At 51.1% G+C, this 12,504-nt stretch overlaps 1 protein-coding gene across 1 annotated transcript; it reads right to left on the minus strand.

Moving 5' to 3' along the window:
• SST (somatostatin) lies at positions 5,430–6,900 on the minus strand. The gene is made up of 2 exons (XM_021397252.1): positions 6,636–6,900; positions 5,430–5,831 (listed from the first exon to the last, which is right to left on the minus strand). Exons 1-2 carry the CDS (start codon positions 6,771–6,773, stop codon positions 5,619–5,621), a joined length of 351 nt encoding a protein of 116 aa, XP_021252927.1. The 5' UTR covers positions 6,774–6,900; the 3' UTR covers positions 5,430–5,618.

Below are 12,504 nucleotides of genomic sequence, written 5' to 3' on the forward strand. Positions count from 1 at the left end.
AAGCAAGACATTTTGGCCATTCAGAGAGGACAGTGGCACTTGGAGATCTTTGGGGTTTATTTTTCTTGTTGGGCAATACTCAGTCCATGTATTTCTTTTAAAATTTATTTTTATTGAAAATACTACTGGCTGAAACATCTACCTGTAAATAAACTTTGTAATTTAGTGGGTATCCTTAGAGTCCTACAAGACAAAAGACTGGGGACTGCTACCTACAGGAACTTACAGACAAGAGAAAAGTCAAAGACAAGTCAAGGGGGTATACAATGAAAATAGCAGAGTGCTCCTTGGGCAGTGTGCAGGGGGGAAGCTGGGAAAGGCACTGGCATTCTGTAGTTGTCCACAGCAACTCTGCTCTTGAACTTTTTCTGTTTCATGAACAGAGTTGGGTGTAAAAATCTATGTCTTAACGAAACTTACCTAAACAGAAATTTCTACAAATGGCTTTTCCTAACTTATTTCCTATGACAGTTTTTGCTGCTGGTCAGCTTGTAAGAGCCGGCACTCATCACAGAAAGGCAGAGATGCTGTTTAAGAGCTCTGATATCTTGAAACAGCTTCTTGCTGGGAACCAGGGCACCTCTTCTAGTCCTAAGACATAGCTCCTCCTTGTCTGGGGAAGGGCAGCAGCCCCCTGAACCGTCTGGGGGAAGTGATCACCCTCTGCACACTCACTCAAGCCCAGGCCTGAGCTGTGCCCTGCCCAGGGACACGCACACTTCTGACACATCACAGCTGGGACCTGTGCTCCTCCAGCGCCACTCTGCCACTCTTTTCTCTTCTGAAAAACAACTGCAAAAATTGCTCTTGTTCATGTTCAGCCACGCGTGCAGAGATCTGCCATCACTTTTACCTATATATGCGAAACTCACTAGGAGAGCTAATGGTGAGCTCTACTAAAGTCTAGGTAGATCACATCCACAGCCTCTCTCATCCACTAGGTGGGTCACCTGGTCATAGGAGATCAGGTTGGTCAAGCATGACCTGCTTTTCATGAACCCCTGTTGGCTAGGCCTGGTCCCCTGGCTGTACCACACATACTGCATGATCATACTCAAGACAATCTGCTCCATGACCTTCCCATATTAATGCTGTCTTGGCTGAAACCAGAACACGGCAAGGGCATAACTCAAAACACGGGAAACAATTGTATGCATTTTGGTACATTTGCTGAACACAGTCCTGTGAACAGACAAAAATATACAGCCTTGCTTTCCATTTTGATAAAGGAATTTGAAAATAGGTTTCAAGATTGATGAAAAAATCATCAGTTTTTTGTATATTTGCAACTCTATTTTCAGTCAACATAGATATATTATCTGCAAATTTTCAAATCAAATGTACAGAGCTGCAATCAGATATTCAACTCAGATCTGATCATGTCTTTTTACCAGACTTTTATGAGACCTCTCTTGCCAGAAAAACAAACAAACAAACAAACATCCCTCACTTCACAATCATACCTTATTCATATCACCATGTTTTTGGCAGCAGGTACATTTGTGAACAATTATTGCCAAGGATGAAGCACAGGAAGAGTAAAATTTCATTAAAAAACTCTGATGAGCACCTTGAGAGCTCACTAAGGACTGCAATCGCTGCAATGGAACCCAACTGGTGCATCAGTTCCACTAAAACCAGGTCACAAAAAAAGAGGTTTTTGTTGCCCTTTTTTTTAAAAGTTTTAATTAAAAGTATTAAACATTAAAATAAATTTTGTTACTTACATAAATTAACTATGTTATATATTACATATGAAGGCTGCTCCAAAAGTAATGCCTCCTACTTTACTATGTTGTCCCGTGGTGTCAGAGGTGGATGTTGGTGGGATGGCAGTAAAGGTTGAACCATTTCCACCATTATTCTGTTACATTTTGTTGCCATGGAACAGGTGGCAGCAGAGGGGCAATCTGACAAAATTTCAGCAGTGGTGACAGCGAGTCACTTCCACTGGCGCAGATTTTTACTAGTGTGGCACACAGGCTGTTGTTCATTGCTGGAAAAAATGCACAGCTAATGATAGTGACTACGTTGAAAAATAGTGTTTTGTAGCTGAGAATTTGCTCTATCAAAGGGTGTTATCATGCTCTTTCTATGTGTTGTAGTTTCCATGGAAATAAATAGGAGGCATTACTTTCAGAGTGACCTATGTGGCCCAAGACAGTTTCTCTTCACTCAATGTAGCTCAGGCAAGCCAAAAAGTTGGACACCCATGCCATAAGGATTCAACCTTGTCATTCCCAGCATTATGCTCTATAACATCGAAGCACTCCCTGACAGAGAGCCACTCCACTGCCCCCTTCCACTTCCCCTCCGTTTCCACTCCTCCCCCTCTCTCTGCCTGATGGTGAGCAGTAGGGGACTCAACACTACTTGAATGATGTCCATGCTGCCCAGCTGCCCAGTCATGGCTTTCTAAGCACTGAATGCAGGTGTCAGGGAGAACAGCTTCCACTCTTTCCTTGCACTCCTCTAGTGAAAGCTCTGGTTCACCCATGGTGGCTGCTCCTAACCTCTCCGTCTGCCTGAGCAGGGATTGGCTGTGGGGTGTCCTAACTGCCACCAACGATCCATCACCGGCACCGTCAGTGCCATGCTCAGGCTGCCTTAAAGAGTCACACAGCCCCTGCTCTTCTGCAGGAGGGTCTGAGACAGCAGCATGACCTCCCACTCTCACTGCCCCTAAGGAGTGAATTATTTGGGCTAAGGAAGATGCAGCCTTCCAGCAGCTTGGAAACGGTGACTGCCACATATTGTGCCCAAGTGCCACCAAGATGCAACATGGGGTCACCTGAGCCTTTAACTGGGCATAGCCCTCCTCCCTCTGCCCCCACCATTCCTGCTGAGAGGGTTTGGACAACTGAGTAAGGAGTTCATGCAGACGCTAGACAACAACCTAATGTCCAGGGGAAAGAGCTTTACAAATGCGACAGTTTCCAGGAGGATCCTTTTCTTCCTTAAGGCCCAAGCCTGAGGGCAAGAACAACTTTTCCCCTGAAGGCAAAACCCTGAGCTGTGTAACGGAGCTAATGCTGTACCTCGGGGCATTGCAGCACTGAGCTGAGAGCGGGACTGGGAGGGATTCACTGACTCTGCTCCGTGCCCTGGGGATGCAGCCTAACGAGGGCTGAGCATGGGAGGGCTGGGGGCATCTCTGCTGGCCCAGCTGTGTCAGGGCTGAGGGCAGGAGCATTCCCTCCTGCAGCATGGCACCTACTTGCAGCCAGAGCAGTGAGGGAGGGGGCCCCAACTTGATGGGTTTTTTGTCAGATATTGTTGGAAATCTAGAATCCAGTTTCACATCCTTTTATGAGGCTTCTTGTTGACATTTCCCTGCAGAACCTCAGATGAATCTCCAGGCCAAACATACCTGCTGCAGTGGGGACTGCTCTGGGTCTTTGAGTGTAAGAGGGGAGATGAATCACCTGAATATGGGGCATCACAGCCCTCAGCCTCCCTGAGGCCAATGCAGAGGCTGCTTCTCCATGGAGCTGAGGCTAAAAATCCTCTCTCAAAAGCTGCCCCCACTTTGGCAGCTCCAGCCTGTGGGAACTGACCCTACCATGTGCTATCAACCCACATTCAGCCTCGCCCAGCAAGAACTTTCCCAGCCCAGGGCATTGCTTGGTGGCTGAGTGGCCAGAGATTACATATGGCCACCTCGTCTCTTTAGCCCGTAATTCTCACCTATCAAAGGGAAGCAATAAGTCTTTCTTGTCTTTTTAGCTCAGCAAAGCAAGGCTATCTCTAGGCACCTATTTGCACAGCTCGCAGTGCTCAGGACTGCTCATGCTGTAGTGCTGAAACAGGCTGGTGCAGCAAGTGAATCACACTAATTCCTGGATCACCTGTATCCTTGAAGGTGAATGGGTTCAATTCCATCAACTAGCAGGATTAAACTCCTTTCAGAAGCACTTCCCAAGCATAGTGATCATGAGAAAAAACATCATGCAAAAAGGGATCCATTTAAAAATATTCAAGCCCTGGTCCCCCCATTCCCTTCCTATTCCTGTAGCTGCTCTCCTGAGGCTATCACAGCACAGAAGAACTAGCTGCTTTTTGAAGGCTGAATGGATCCTCAGTCAAGACACCAGTGAGCATCTAGGGATGAAGAGATCTCTGCTTTGCTGAGGCCCCAGAAAACCTGCTTTACAACAGCAAAGGAATCAGATGGGACTTAGGACTGGTGTTCTCCCCTCACCCTCCCTCCATGCCTTTAACAAGAGCCCCATTACTCGCCCTATCTGCTTTTAGGGCTGGGAATTGACCTGTATCACCTGAGCTCCCCTAATCTCTTCCTGTTGCCTTCCCCACAGCTGCCACCATTTGTCCCCACCCAGGGGTGAGTTAATGCTGCACCCTGCACAGCTGCACCCATCACAGAGAGCAGGGAGGTAACAAAGTGTGCCCTGGGTACCAGCAGCTGAGGCTTTCTTTTCAGTTCCCCAAAGTGCTGGGGAACCTTTTCCACATGAAAATCCTCCTCCATGGGGGTCAGGCTTGTGCCCACGATCTCCTCTGCATCCCCCCATTTTGCACCTTTCTTTCAGATGTGATGTCTGGAAAATATTTGTTATCTTTACTCCTTAGGGATGAATTTCTCATCGAAGTGACACTTGTTCCCCACATCTCTAGCTGTGTGTCAGAAACCGGCGTGTCTAGGAAGATACTCTGGAAAAGCACAAAGAATTTCTCTTCCATTGAGAAGTGTCTTTTTCTTGATACCATCTCCTACTCAGCTGACACTTTTAATGTTGCCTTTAATGACATAATGGGTAGAAAACCACCGTACCATTTTACTAGATGGAGAGATGCTGATGGCACAGGCTTAATACTGTGACTTTACAGGGATGCAGTGGAACAAAGGAGAACTTTCCAAAGGGATGCGAGATGCATTTTGTTGGGGATGGTGCAAAGAATAAAGGTAAGAAAGCATTTCAGCGTTTGTGAAAGAGGAGTGAGTAAGGTATCCTCTTTTAGGATTCCATCTCTGCTAATGCACAGCTGTGATTTACTGTGGCACTGGATATAAATCTTCTAGACCGACCGAACCACGAGTGCTGTGGATTTAACTCAACCCCAATTACAGGGATTTGATGTCTAATATGCTGCAGAGTCTCTGGGTACCATAGAAAGGCTGCAGCAAAAAAAATTTCACTTAAAGAAATTTTGTGTGCACTTGTGTGTGCGTGCGGAGGCTGCGCTGCCGCTCGCTGGTTTTGCCCTGAGACAGGCAGTGTTCCCAAGACAAGAAGGCTGAGCGAGGAGACCTAGCTACCTAGCTTTTCTCAGTGACCAGCCAGTCTCAGCATCACTGTTTGAAACATAAAATTTATTGCAACAAAGAATTAAAAATAGTACATCTGAAAGAATTGCAGAGTGCATGTCATTAAGGAACTAGTCAGAAATCACAACTCAAGCAAATCGTGTACAATTGGAACTGAAAGTTTTATTAAAACAACTCGAAATCAAACTCAAATATTCCTTGTGTGTTTACTTTCACCATAACCGTGGACCGCGTATTTACAGTCTTCGCCTCTCGTGGTGAAGGTTCTGCTCAGGGCGGGGGACTAGGAAGAAGGCAGGGGTGGATGGAGAGGACAGGTGGGTTTCAAAAGCTAACAGGATGTGAAAGTTTTCCAGAAGAAGTTCTTGCAGCCTGCTTTGCGTTCCCGGGGAGCCAGCGCGGGGTTTGAGTTAGCCGAGCGCTCCAGCTCCAGTCTCACTTCGTCCTGCTCAGCCCCTCGGGACAAGTCCTCCGACTCCAGCGCTTCATTTTCTGTCTGGCTTGGCTCTGAGAGCAGTTCTGCCAAAAAGTACTTGGCCAGTTCCTTGGGGAGAGGAGAGAGAAGGCAGGAGAGAGACCATGGTTACTCTTCAGCTGATGGGAGCTCACCTCCTTTGTGCCCAGGGATGTACACAGCTCTGCAGCTGTGGCTACAGAATAGGGCAGAGTCCTGACATCTACCTGGTGCAGTGAGGAGATCCTTGTCCTGGCTGTGCCAGGAAGGAGCTCATCCCAGCACCACCCCAAATCCCCTTTCCTCACCGCTGGTCCGGCACCGAAGATGGACTCAGCAGTGATGCCGTGCAGCGAGGGAAAAGCTCACAGTGGAGGATGAGTGGGGGCACCTCTCACCGGGCTGATTCTCTCTCTCATCCCTCCAAGTCCTACTGCTCCTTTGCATAGCAGAAGACATTCTCCTGCAGCACTACCTTGGTTCAGCGCCCTGGAAAGCTTCCCCAGGGGCTCTGCCCTCTGTCTTGGCAGCAGCTGCTCCTCGGCTGGGAGGGTGGTCTTGCCTTCCTGTCCCTAGCCTTAAAGCTCAGCCCGGGCAGGGAACCAGGGAGCCGTCAGGGAACTGGGCTCTGCAGCAAGCAACCCGGGGTCTGGAGTGGGGACACTGAGGAGTTCTGGCAAGGAGTCTACACGGAGAGCACCGGGGTGTCCAGAGGAAAAACAGAGAGGTCTGCAACGGGGAACCCAGGAGTCTGCTATGGGGTGCCGGTGGGAGCTGGAGGGTCTGCAGGGGGAAGCAGGAGGAGAAGCCGGGGTACATGGAGGGGGAGCAGGGCTTTGCAGCAGGGGTGCCGGGGGCTCCAGCGGGGTGTCCGCCCCGTCGCGGGGCTCTCACCTGCTTCCCGGCGGCGGCAGCCAGGGACTTCTGCAGGAACTGCCGGAGCCGCGGGTCCGAGGGGGCGGCCGAGACGGTGCCGAGGGCCAGGGCGATGGAGAGCAGGGCCAGGGCGCACTGCAGGCGGCACGACAGCATCTCGCCGGCGGGTCGGGCTCGGGCAGGAGGCGGCGGGGAAGAGATGACTGCTCCGCTGCGGCTCGGCTCCGGCGTTGGGGATCTCCTCGGCTCCCGTCGCCTTTATAAACCCTTCTCCTGACGTCAAGGCGGGGGCGCCCCCCTCGCCCCACGCCGCCGGGGGTGGGTCTCTGCCCGGGCCGGGGGGGGGAGCGCGGCCGGGGATGCTCCGCTCTGCCCGGGGCCGGCCAGACACCTGCGGTGCTCCCCTCGGTTGCATTCCTCCTCCCCGACCGATCTCTGGAGGGTTTTTCTCCTCAAACCGCTCCTTATCCCGTCCTCCACTCTACTCATCCGTTCTCTCCTCCCCGAGCTTCAAAGCCCCCTCAGGGGACGGTGGGGGGTTCCTGGCTGTGCACCGCCCTCCCCACGGCCCCGGTGCCAAAGCCCCTCTCCTAACGGGGCTCTCCTGCCCCGCCGGGTAAGAAACGGCCGCACAGCGGTGAAGCTGCAAATCTTCCCCTTAAGGGCGGATTTGCCTCCGGCTCCAGCAGGGACCGAAGGATCTCGAGCTTCCCCCAGGGGCTCTTTCTCCCTCCCCGGTACCCGCGGAGCTCTCCGAACAGGACCACGACCAGCTCCGGCCGCCGTCGGAGCAGCTCTGCTCTCAGCCCGGGACATCTCCGCAGCTCGGGAAAGCGGATACAAGCGGTGTCTCGGCCGTGTAGATCTCCGCTGAGCCCACAGGGACCCCTCCGATACCGAGTTCAAAGCCGCTAACCTCAGTGGGAACACTACCGGGCAAAGCGGTTTCCCTCCTCTCTCCCTCCCCATGCCCAGCGGGCTGGCTGCTGCCCACAGCAGGCAAAGCTGCTGGAAGGACAGATCCCTACAGCCCGAAGGATGGGCCACTTCAGCTCCGAAGGCTGCAAAGGGCCCCGCTACTACTCAGACACGCAGTGTCAGGGGATTCCTCCTCCCATTCCCAGCTGCAGAAAGTGAAAGGCTTGCGGGAACAAAGAGCTACTGCTCAAAGATCTCCAGAAATCTCCAGAAGGATTATTTCAGTTAGTACCGAATTAATGCTCCCCCAACAACACACTCCCTGACCACAGTGCTGCTGAGTTGGGAACAAAGAGCATATGAGGAAAAGATCCTGCTCTGCTTTACAGCCTAGCAAGAGGAATTGGTGCTCATCACTGGTTCCCAACCAGGCAGACCTCCAGGCTGAGCAGACACTGCCTGCTCTGCATGATATATCCCTTCCTCTGGACAGACATCTGCAGCCGTACATAATTTCAGCCACTGCACCTTCCTCAAATCTTGGTGCAAAAGAACGCAACAGGGTTGATTTGGACCCAAAAAGAGCAGACTGGCTCCAAGAGCCATGACTCCCAGACTTCTCTCTATCACATCACCATACTAGCAGCTGGACCTGAGCATCTCACTCCTCCTTCCAGCGGTCAAAGGAGCAGGGCCAGTCCTGGGCATGGCAGGTGTCCAAGACAGCAGATGCCAGGGCATCAAACATATCCTGGCCCTCTCAGCTGCCTTCAAGAGACATTTCCTAGGGGTGGCTTCTCTCAGCAGCAGTAATTTCCCCACTTCTCATAGCTGTGCCAGTAGCAGCAAGTGACCCCCAGAGCTCTAATGGCTAGTATGGTTGTACTGGCGTAAAAGGTGTGAGATAACACTCTTTAGTCCATATGGGACTTTCAGAGGCCATTCTTAATGCCCTGTCCAAATCCAAGTTTCTCAGCTCACCATTTGCAGCACCTCTGCATGCAGGAGTACAGCCCCCACAAAAGGTTGTTCCTTGCTGGCTGCTGTCCTCGCCTACCATTCACTTTTCATATTAATATCCATAAACCCCAGCCCTGCCAGCCCTTCCCAGCCACTCTGCAGTGCAAGGCGTCCTTCTGCAAAGTAGTAATGTTCAGTGGGGCTCCAGGCTAGGAGCAATGCCGCTGTGATTGGAGAAACACTCCCTGCAGCCTAGTCCCAGGCAAGCACAAACCCTTGGTCCCACTGGGGATCCGTGATTTTGATGGTACCCCTGTCTATTGTGACTCTGCCAGCCACACAGGGACAAGATCTGGAGGAAAAGGCTGGCTCTGTCTCTGCCACTCTGCAGCACTGGGATGAAGCAGAAGGGCGTGCTCCTTTGCTGTTTCTGGTCTTGCATCCCATCAGGAGATGAGTTGGCCCTTGAGCCAGAGCAGCCTCAGGAAGGCTCTGACACCCACCTTGGCCGTTTCTTCTCTCCTAGGATTCAGCTGAGGTTGTGGGGCTTGTAGAGGTAAGAGCAGAGCAAGGGCACTGGTTGGAAAGTTCCCCTTTAGACTTCTTGGCTTGTTCTAATGGCCTGAGATGGAGCTCCTATTAGATCTGAGCTTTGTTCCTGGATAAAATGTTGAAAGGATCAAAATTCTTGGTGCTCTCAGAGTTTTGGAGAATCATTCTGGTGTTCTCCAGCAGAAAAGTTTTGGCGTTCCATTTCAGAAAAAGATCTAAAGTAAAAAATACAATTTAACCAAATGTGAAAGCATGTGCTCTGGTCCAGAAAACACTCTTATGCTGACCTGAAGGAAATCAACAGAGAGGGTTACAAAAGAGGGAGTCCATCTACCCCCTGCCTCTCTGCAGTGTCTCCTTTTGTTCCTTCTGGGCAATGGGAAATGCAGGCAGTCAGATGTCCTTAGGACTTTGGTTCAAACATACAGGAGCAAGGTGCAGATTTGCCACCTCCCACTCCTCCAGCTCCTCTGTGGGATCAGCATGCTCAGATTTTTTTCCCCCACTCATTCCCTAGCCAGATAAATCCATCACCATTAGTCTGTGATGGGGGTGACTCGATTCCTTTCTTTCTGCTGCAGCGCTGCGGGGCATGTAGCTTTGCAGACGATTGAATTGCATTGAATTCCTATGACTGCTTCCTTACCACAGCTCTCCTCCAGCTTGCTCCACAAACACAGAGCAGCCCAGCAGTGCCTGAGCTGTGTGCACAGGCTGCACGCTCAGCGCTGTGCCTGCACAGCGTGCCCTCTGCTGTCACCATGCCGTCAGGAACAGCACTCATTGCCCCTCACCACTCCAGCTGTCACCTGCAAAATGTTCTCCAGGCTCTCTCAGCTCCACTTTCACGAGCAGAACAGTTTTACCACATACTACTGCCATGACAGCAGGGACAAAACATTTTTCTTATATTGCAGCAGGCAGCCACAATGTAGTGCCAAGCTGTGATCTGGGAGCTGGAGCTGAGAAATTCTTCTGGTTGCTCCAGGCCATTGTGGGCTGCAGCTGGTCTTTCCCTGCAGCAGATCCAACTGAGTGCTGGGCTGGCCCCATGGACAAACTTCAGGACATCAGCTTCCTTCCGCCTGCAAGCCTTCACAGAATGGTTTGGGATGGGAAGAACCTTAAATTCCACCCAGTCCCAACTCTCTTCTGTGAGTTGGTTGCCCCCCATCAGCTCAGGCTGCCTAAGGCCCCATCCAACCTGGCCTTGATCACCTCCAGGGATGGGGCATCCACAGCTTCTTTGGGCAGCCTGTGCCAGAGTCTCACCACCTCTGAGTTAAAGATTTCCTCCTAACATCTAACCTAAATCTCATCTCTTTTAGTTTAAAGCCATTACCCCCTGCCCTGTCACTACATTCCCTGATTAAGAGTTTCTCCCCACCTTTCTTGTAGGTCCCTTTAGGTACTGAAAAGCCACAATAAGGTCTCCTCATAGCCTTCTCTTCAGGGCTGAATAAGCCCAGTTCCCACAGTCTTTCTTAATAGGAGAGGTGCTGAGCTCTCTGAGTATTTTTCTTATGCTGAGACCCTAGAGCTCAACACAACACTGCAGGTTGGGCCTCACAAGGACAGAGCAGAAAGAGACAGTCATCTCCTTGACCTGCTGGCCTCTGCTCTCAATGTCACTCAGGATATGCCCAGCTTTCTGGACGGCAGGAACACACCGCCAAGTCACTTTAAGTGTTTTGGTGTTGTGGTGGTGGTGGTTGTTTTTTTTTTTTTTTTGTCCCCCTCACTCTTCCCAGCTGCTCTCAACTGCCTCATCACTCAGCCTGTATTTGTGCTTGGGACTGCTCCAACACAGGTGTGGCACTTTGCACTTGCCCTTGTTGAATTTCATGAGGTTCACCTGTGTCAACCTTTCAAGGTCTCTCCAGGTAGCATTTCTTCCTCAGGTGTAAGATTCTCAGATTTTTCCCTACAGCAACAGATGTCACAGTGCAGGCTGGATTCTTTCTTTCTTTCTTCTTCTTCTTTTTTTTTTTTTAAATTATAATTTTTGGCTCATTCATGCCGAGCACTCCCTAAACTCCATCCTCGCCTGCCCTCTCGTGGATATCCGCCAGAACGCAGCGAAGTGCCTCAAAGTCGCCTTGCAAGGCGGAGATGGGCACAGCTCTCGGAGCTGCCAGCAGAAATAAAGGGCAGATAGTGTCCTTGGTCCCCCTGTATGCTGAGGTCAACGACCACATTTGGGAAAGTCCTAGGTGCTGTGCCTGCATTTAAATATTCTGTGCTTCAGTGCCATTTTTACTCGGCATGAGTTCTGCAGCACCAAAACCAAGCCTAAGGAATGGAAAGGCAACCCTTCAAGCCATTCAACTTGAGGGAATCTGACCCATTTCTCCAGTTGCGGTCGTATATGAGAAATAAAACGAGGCAGGAGTTGGGAGCTTAGTTATGTTGTTTTCACTGCAGATGAAATCTGAAGGAAAACGTAGCCTCATCCCCTTCTGTCAGGATGTCTTTGTGTGGAAGAAGGGTGAGATGAGTACCAAATACGCTGCTCAGACGTACTCTGGGAAACTTCATGGAAAGCGCCCAGTTTATCAGCCTGCTATTGTCTGTTCTTTGGAGGATTGGAATGGCTCAGCACCCCTATCTGGAGTTAGGTTTTCAAAGGGTTGGCCTGACCAGTTCATCATTTACAGGCTTGACAACTGTGAAATATGCACAGTGTAGAGCTGAGTGTTTCCTCACCTCTACCTGGGGACAAAAGGCAGAGGTTGCTGTCACTTTGGCTGGACTGCCTGGATAAGGCATGACATCATGGTTAAAAAAAAAGATAATCTGTCAGGGGGAGGAAACGCAGCCATGACCCAGGAAAATAGTATTTGTTTTGCAAACACAATGGGAAAAGGAGGTCGCGGAGATGGGGCCTGCTTGTCCAGGGAAGGCAGAGGCTGTCAGCACAGCCAGCAGCTTCCAAAAGTGCCAACTGCAAGGACCAGAGAGGCTGAGGCCTCCAAGTCAGCTCCTGACAGCGGGGAGGAACATGAATGTGTCAGGTGAGCACAGCAGTGTGCCTGGTTTTGGGACCTGCAGGACCTCACCCCGCACCCTCCTCTTCCCACTGGTGCTTTGAGGCCCACCACAGTGAATCACCACTAGCCCTGCTCCCAAATTAGCTACAAATGACCAAAACATGAGCTGCGGCCTGCCCAGGCCTGCTCCACAGCAGTCCTGCCCATGTACACAGAGGTGCCCTCAGTGAGGCCCCCGTGGTTTTCTGCAACTCATGAGCACACAGCATGAAAGATTTGGGGGCTCTCCAGTTCCTGAGGACAGGGTCCCCCATGGCTTCAGCCCCAGCTGCTCCCTCCCTGCTGAGAGGAATCCCTAGGCCCACCTGGCCCCAGACAGGTGCAGTACAGGGGCCCAGCCCCTTCCATTCTGGGGTTCAGGTGCACCAGGAGAACAGGCAAAAAAAAAAAACAGACCTCTCACTGCA

The sequence above is a fragment of the Numida meleagris genome, chromosome 4 (genome assembly GCF_002078875.1).
Source record: "Numida meleagris isolate 19003 breed g44 Domestic line chromosome 4, NumMel1.0, whole genome shotgun sequence".
Taxonomy (NCBI): domain Eukaryota; kingdom Metazoa; phylum Chordata; class Aves; order Galliformes; family Numididae; genus Numida; species Numida meleagris.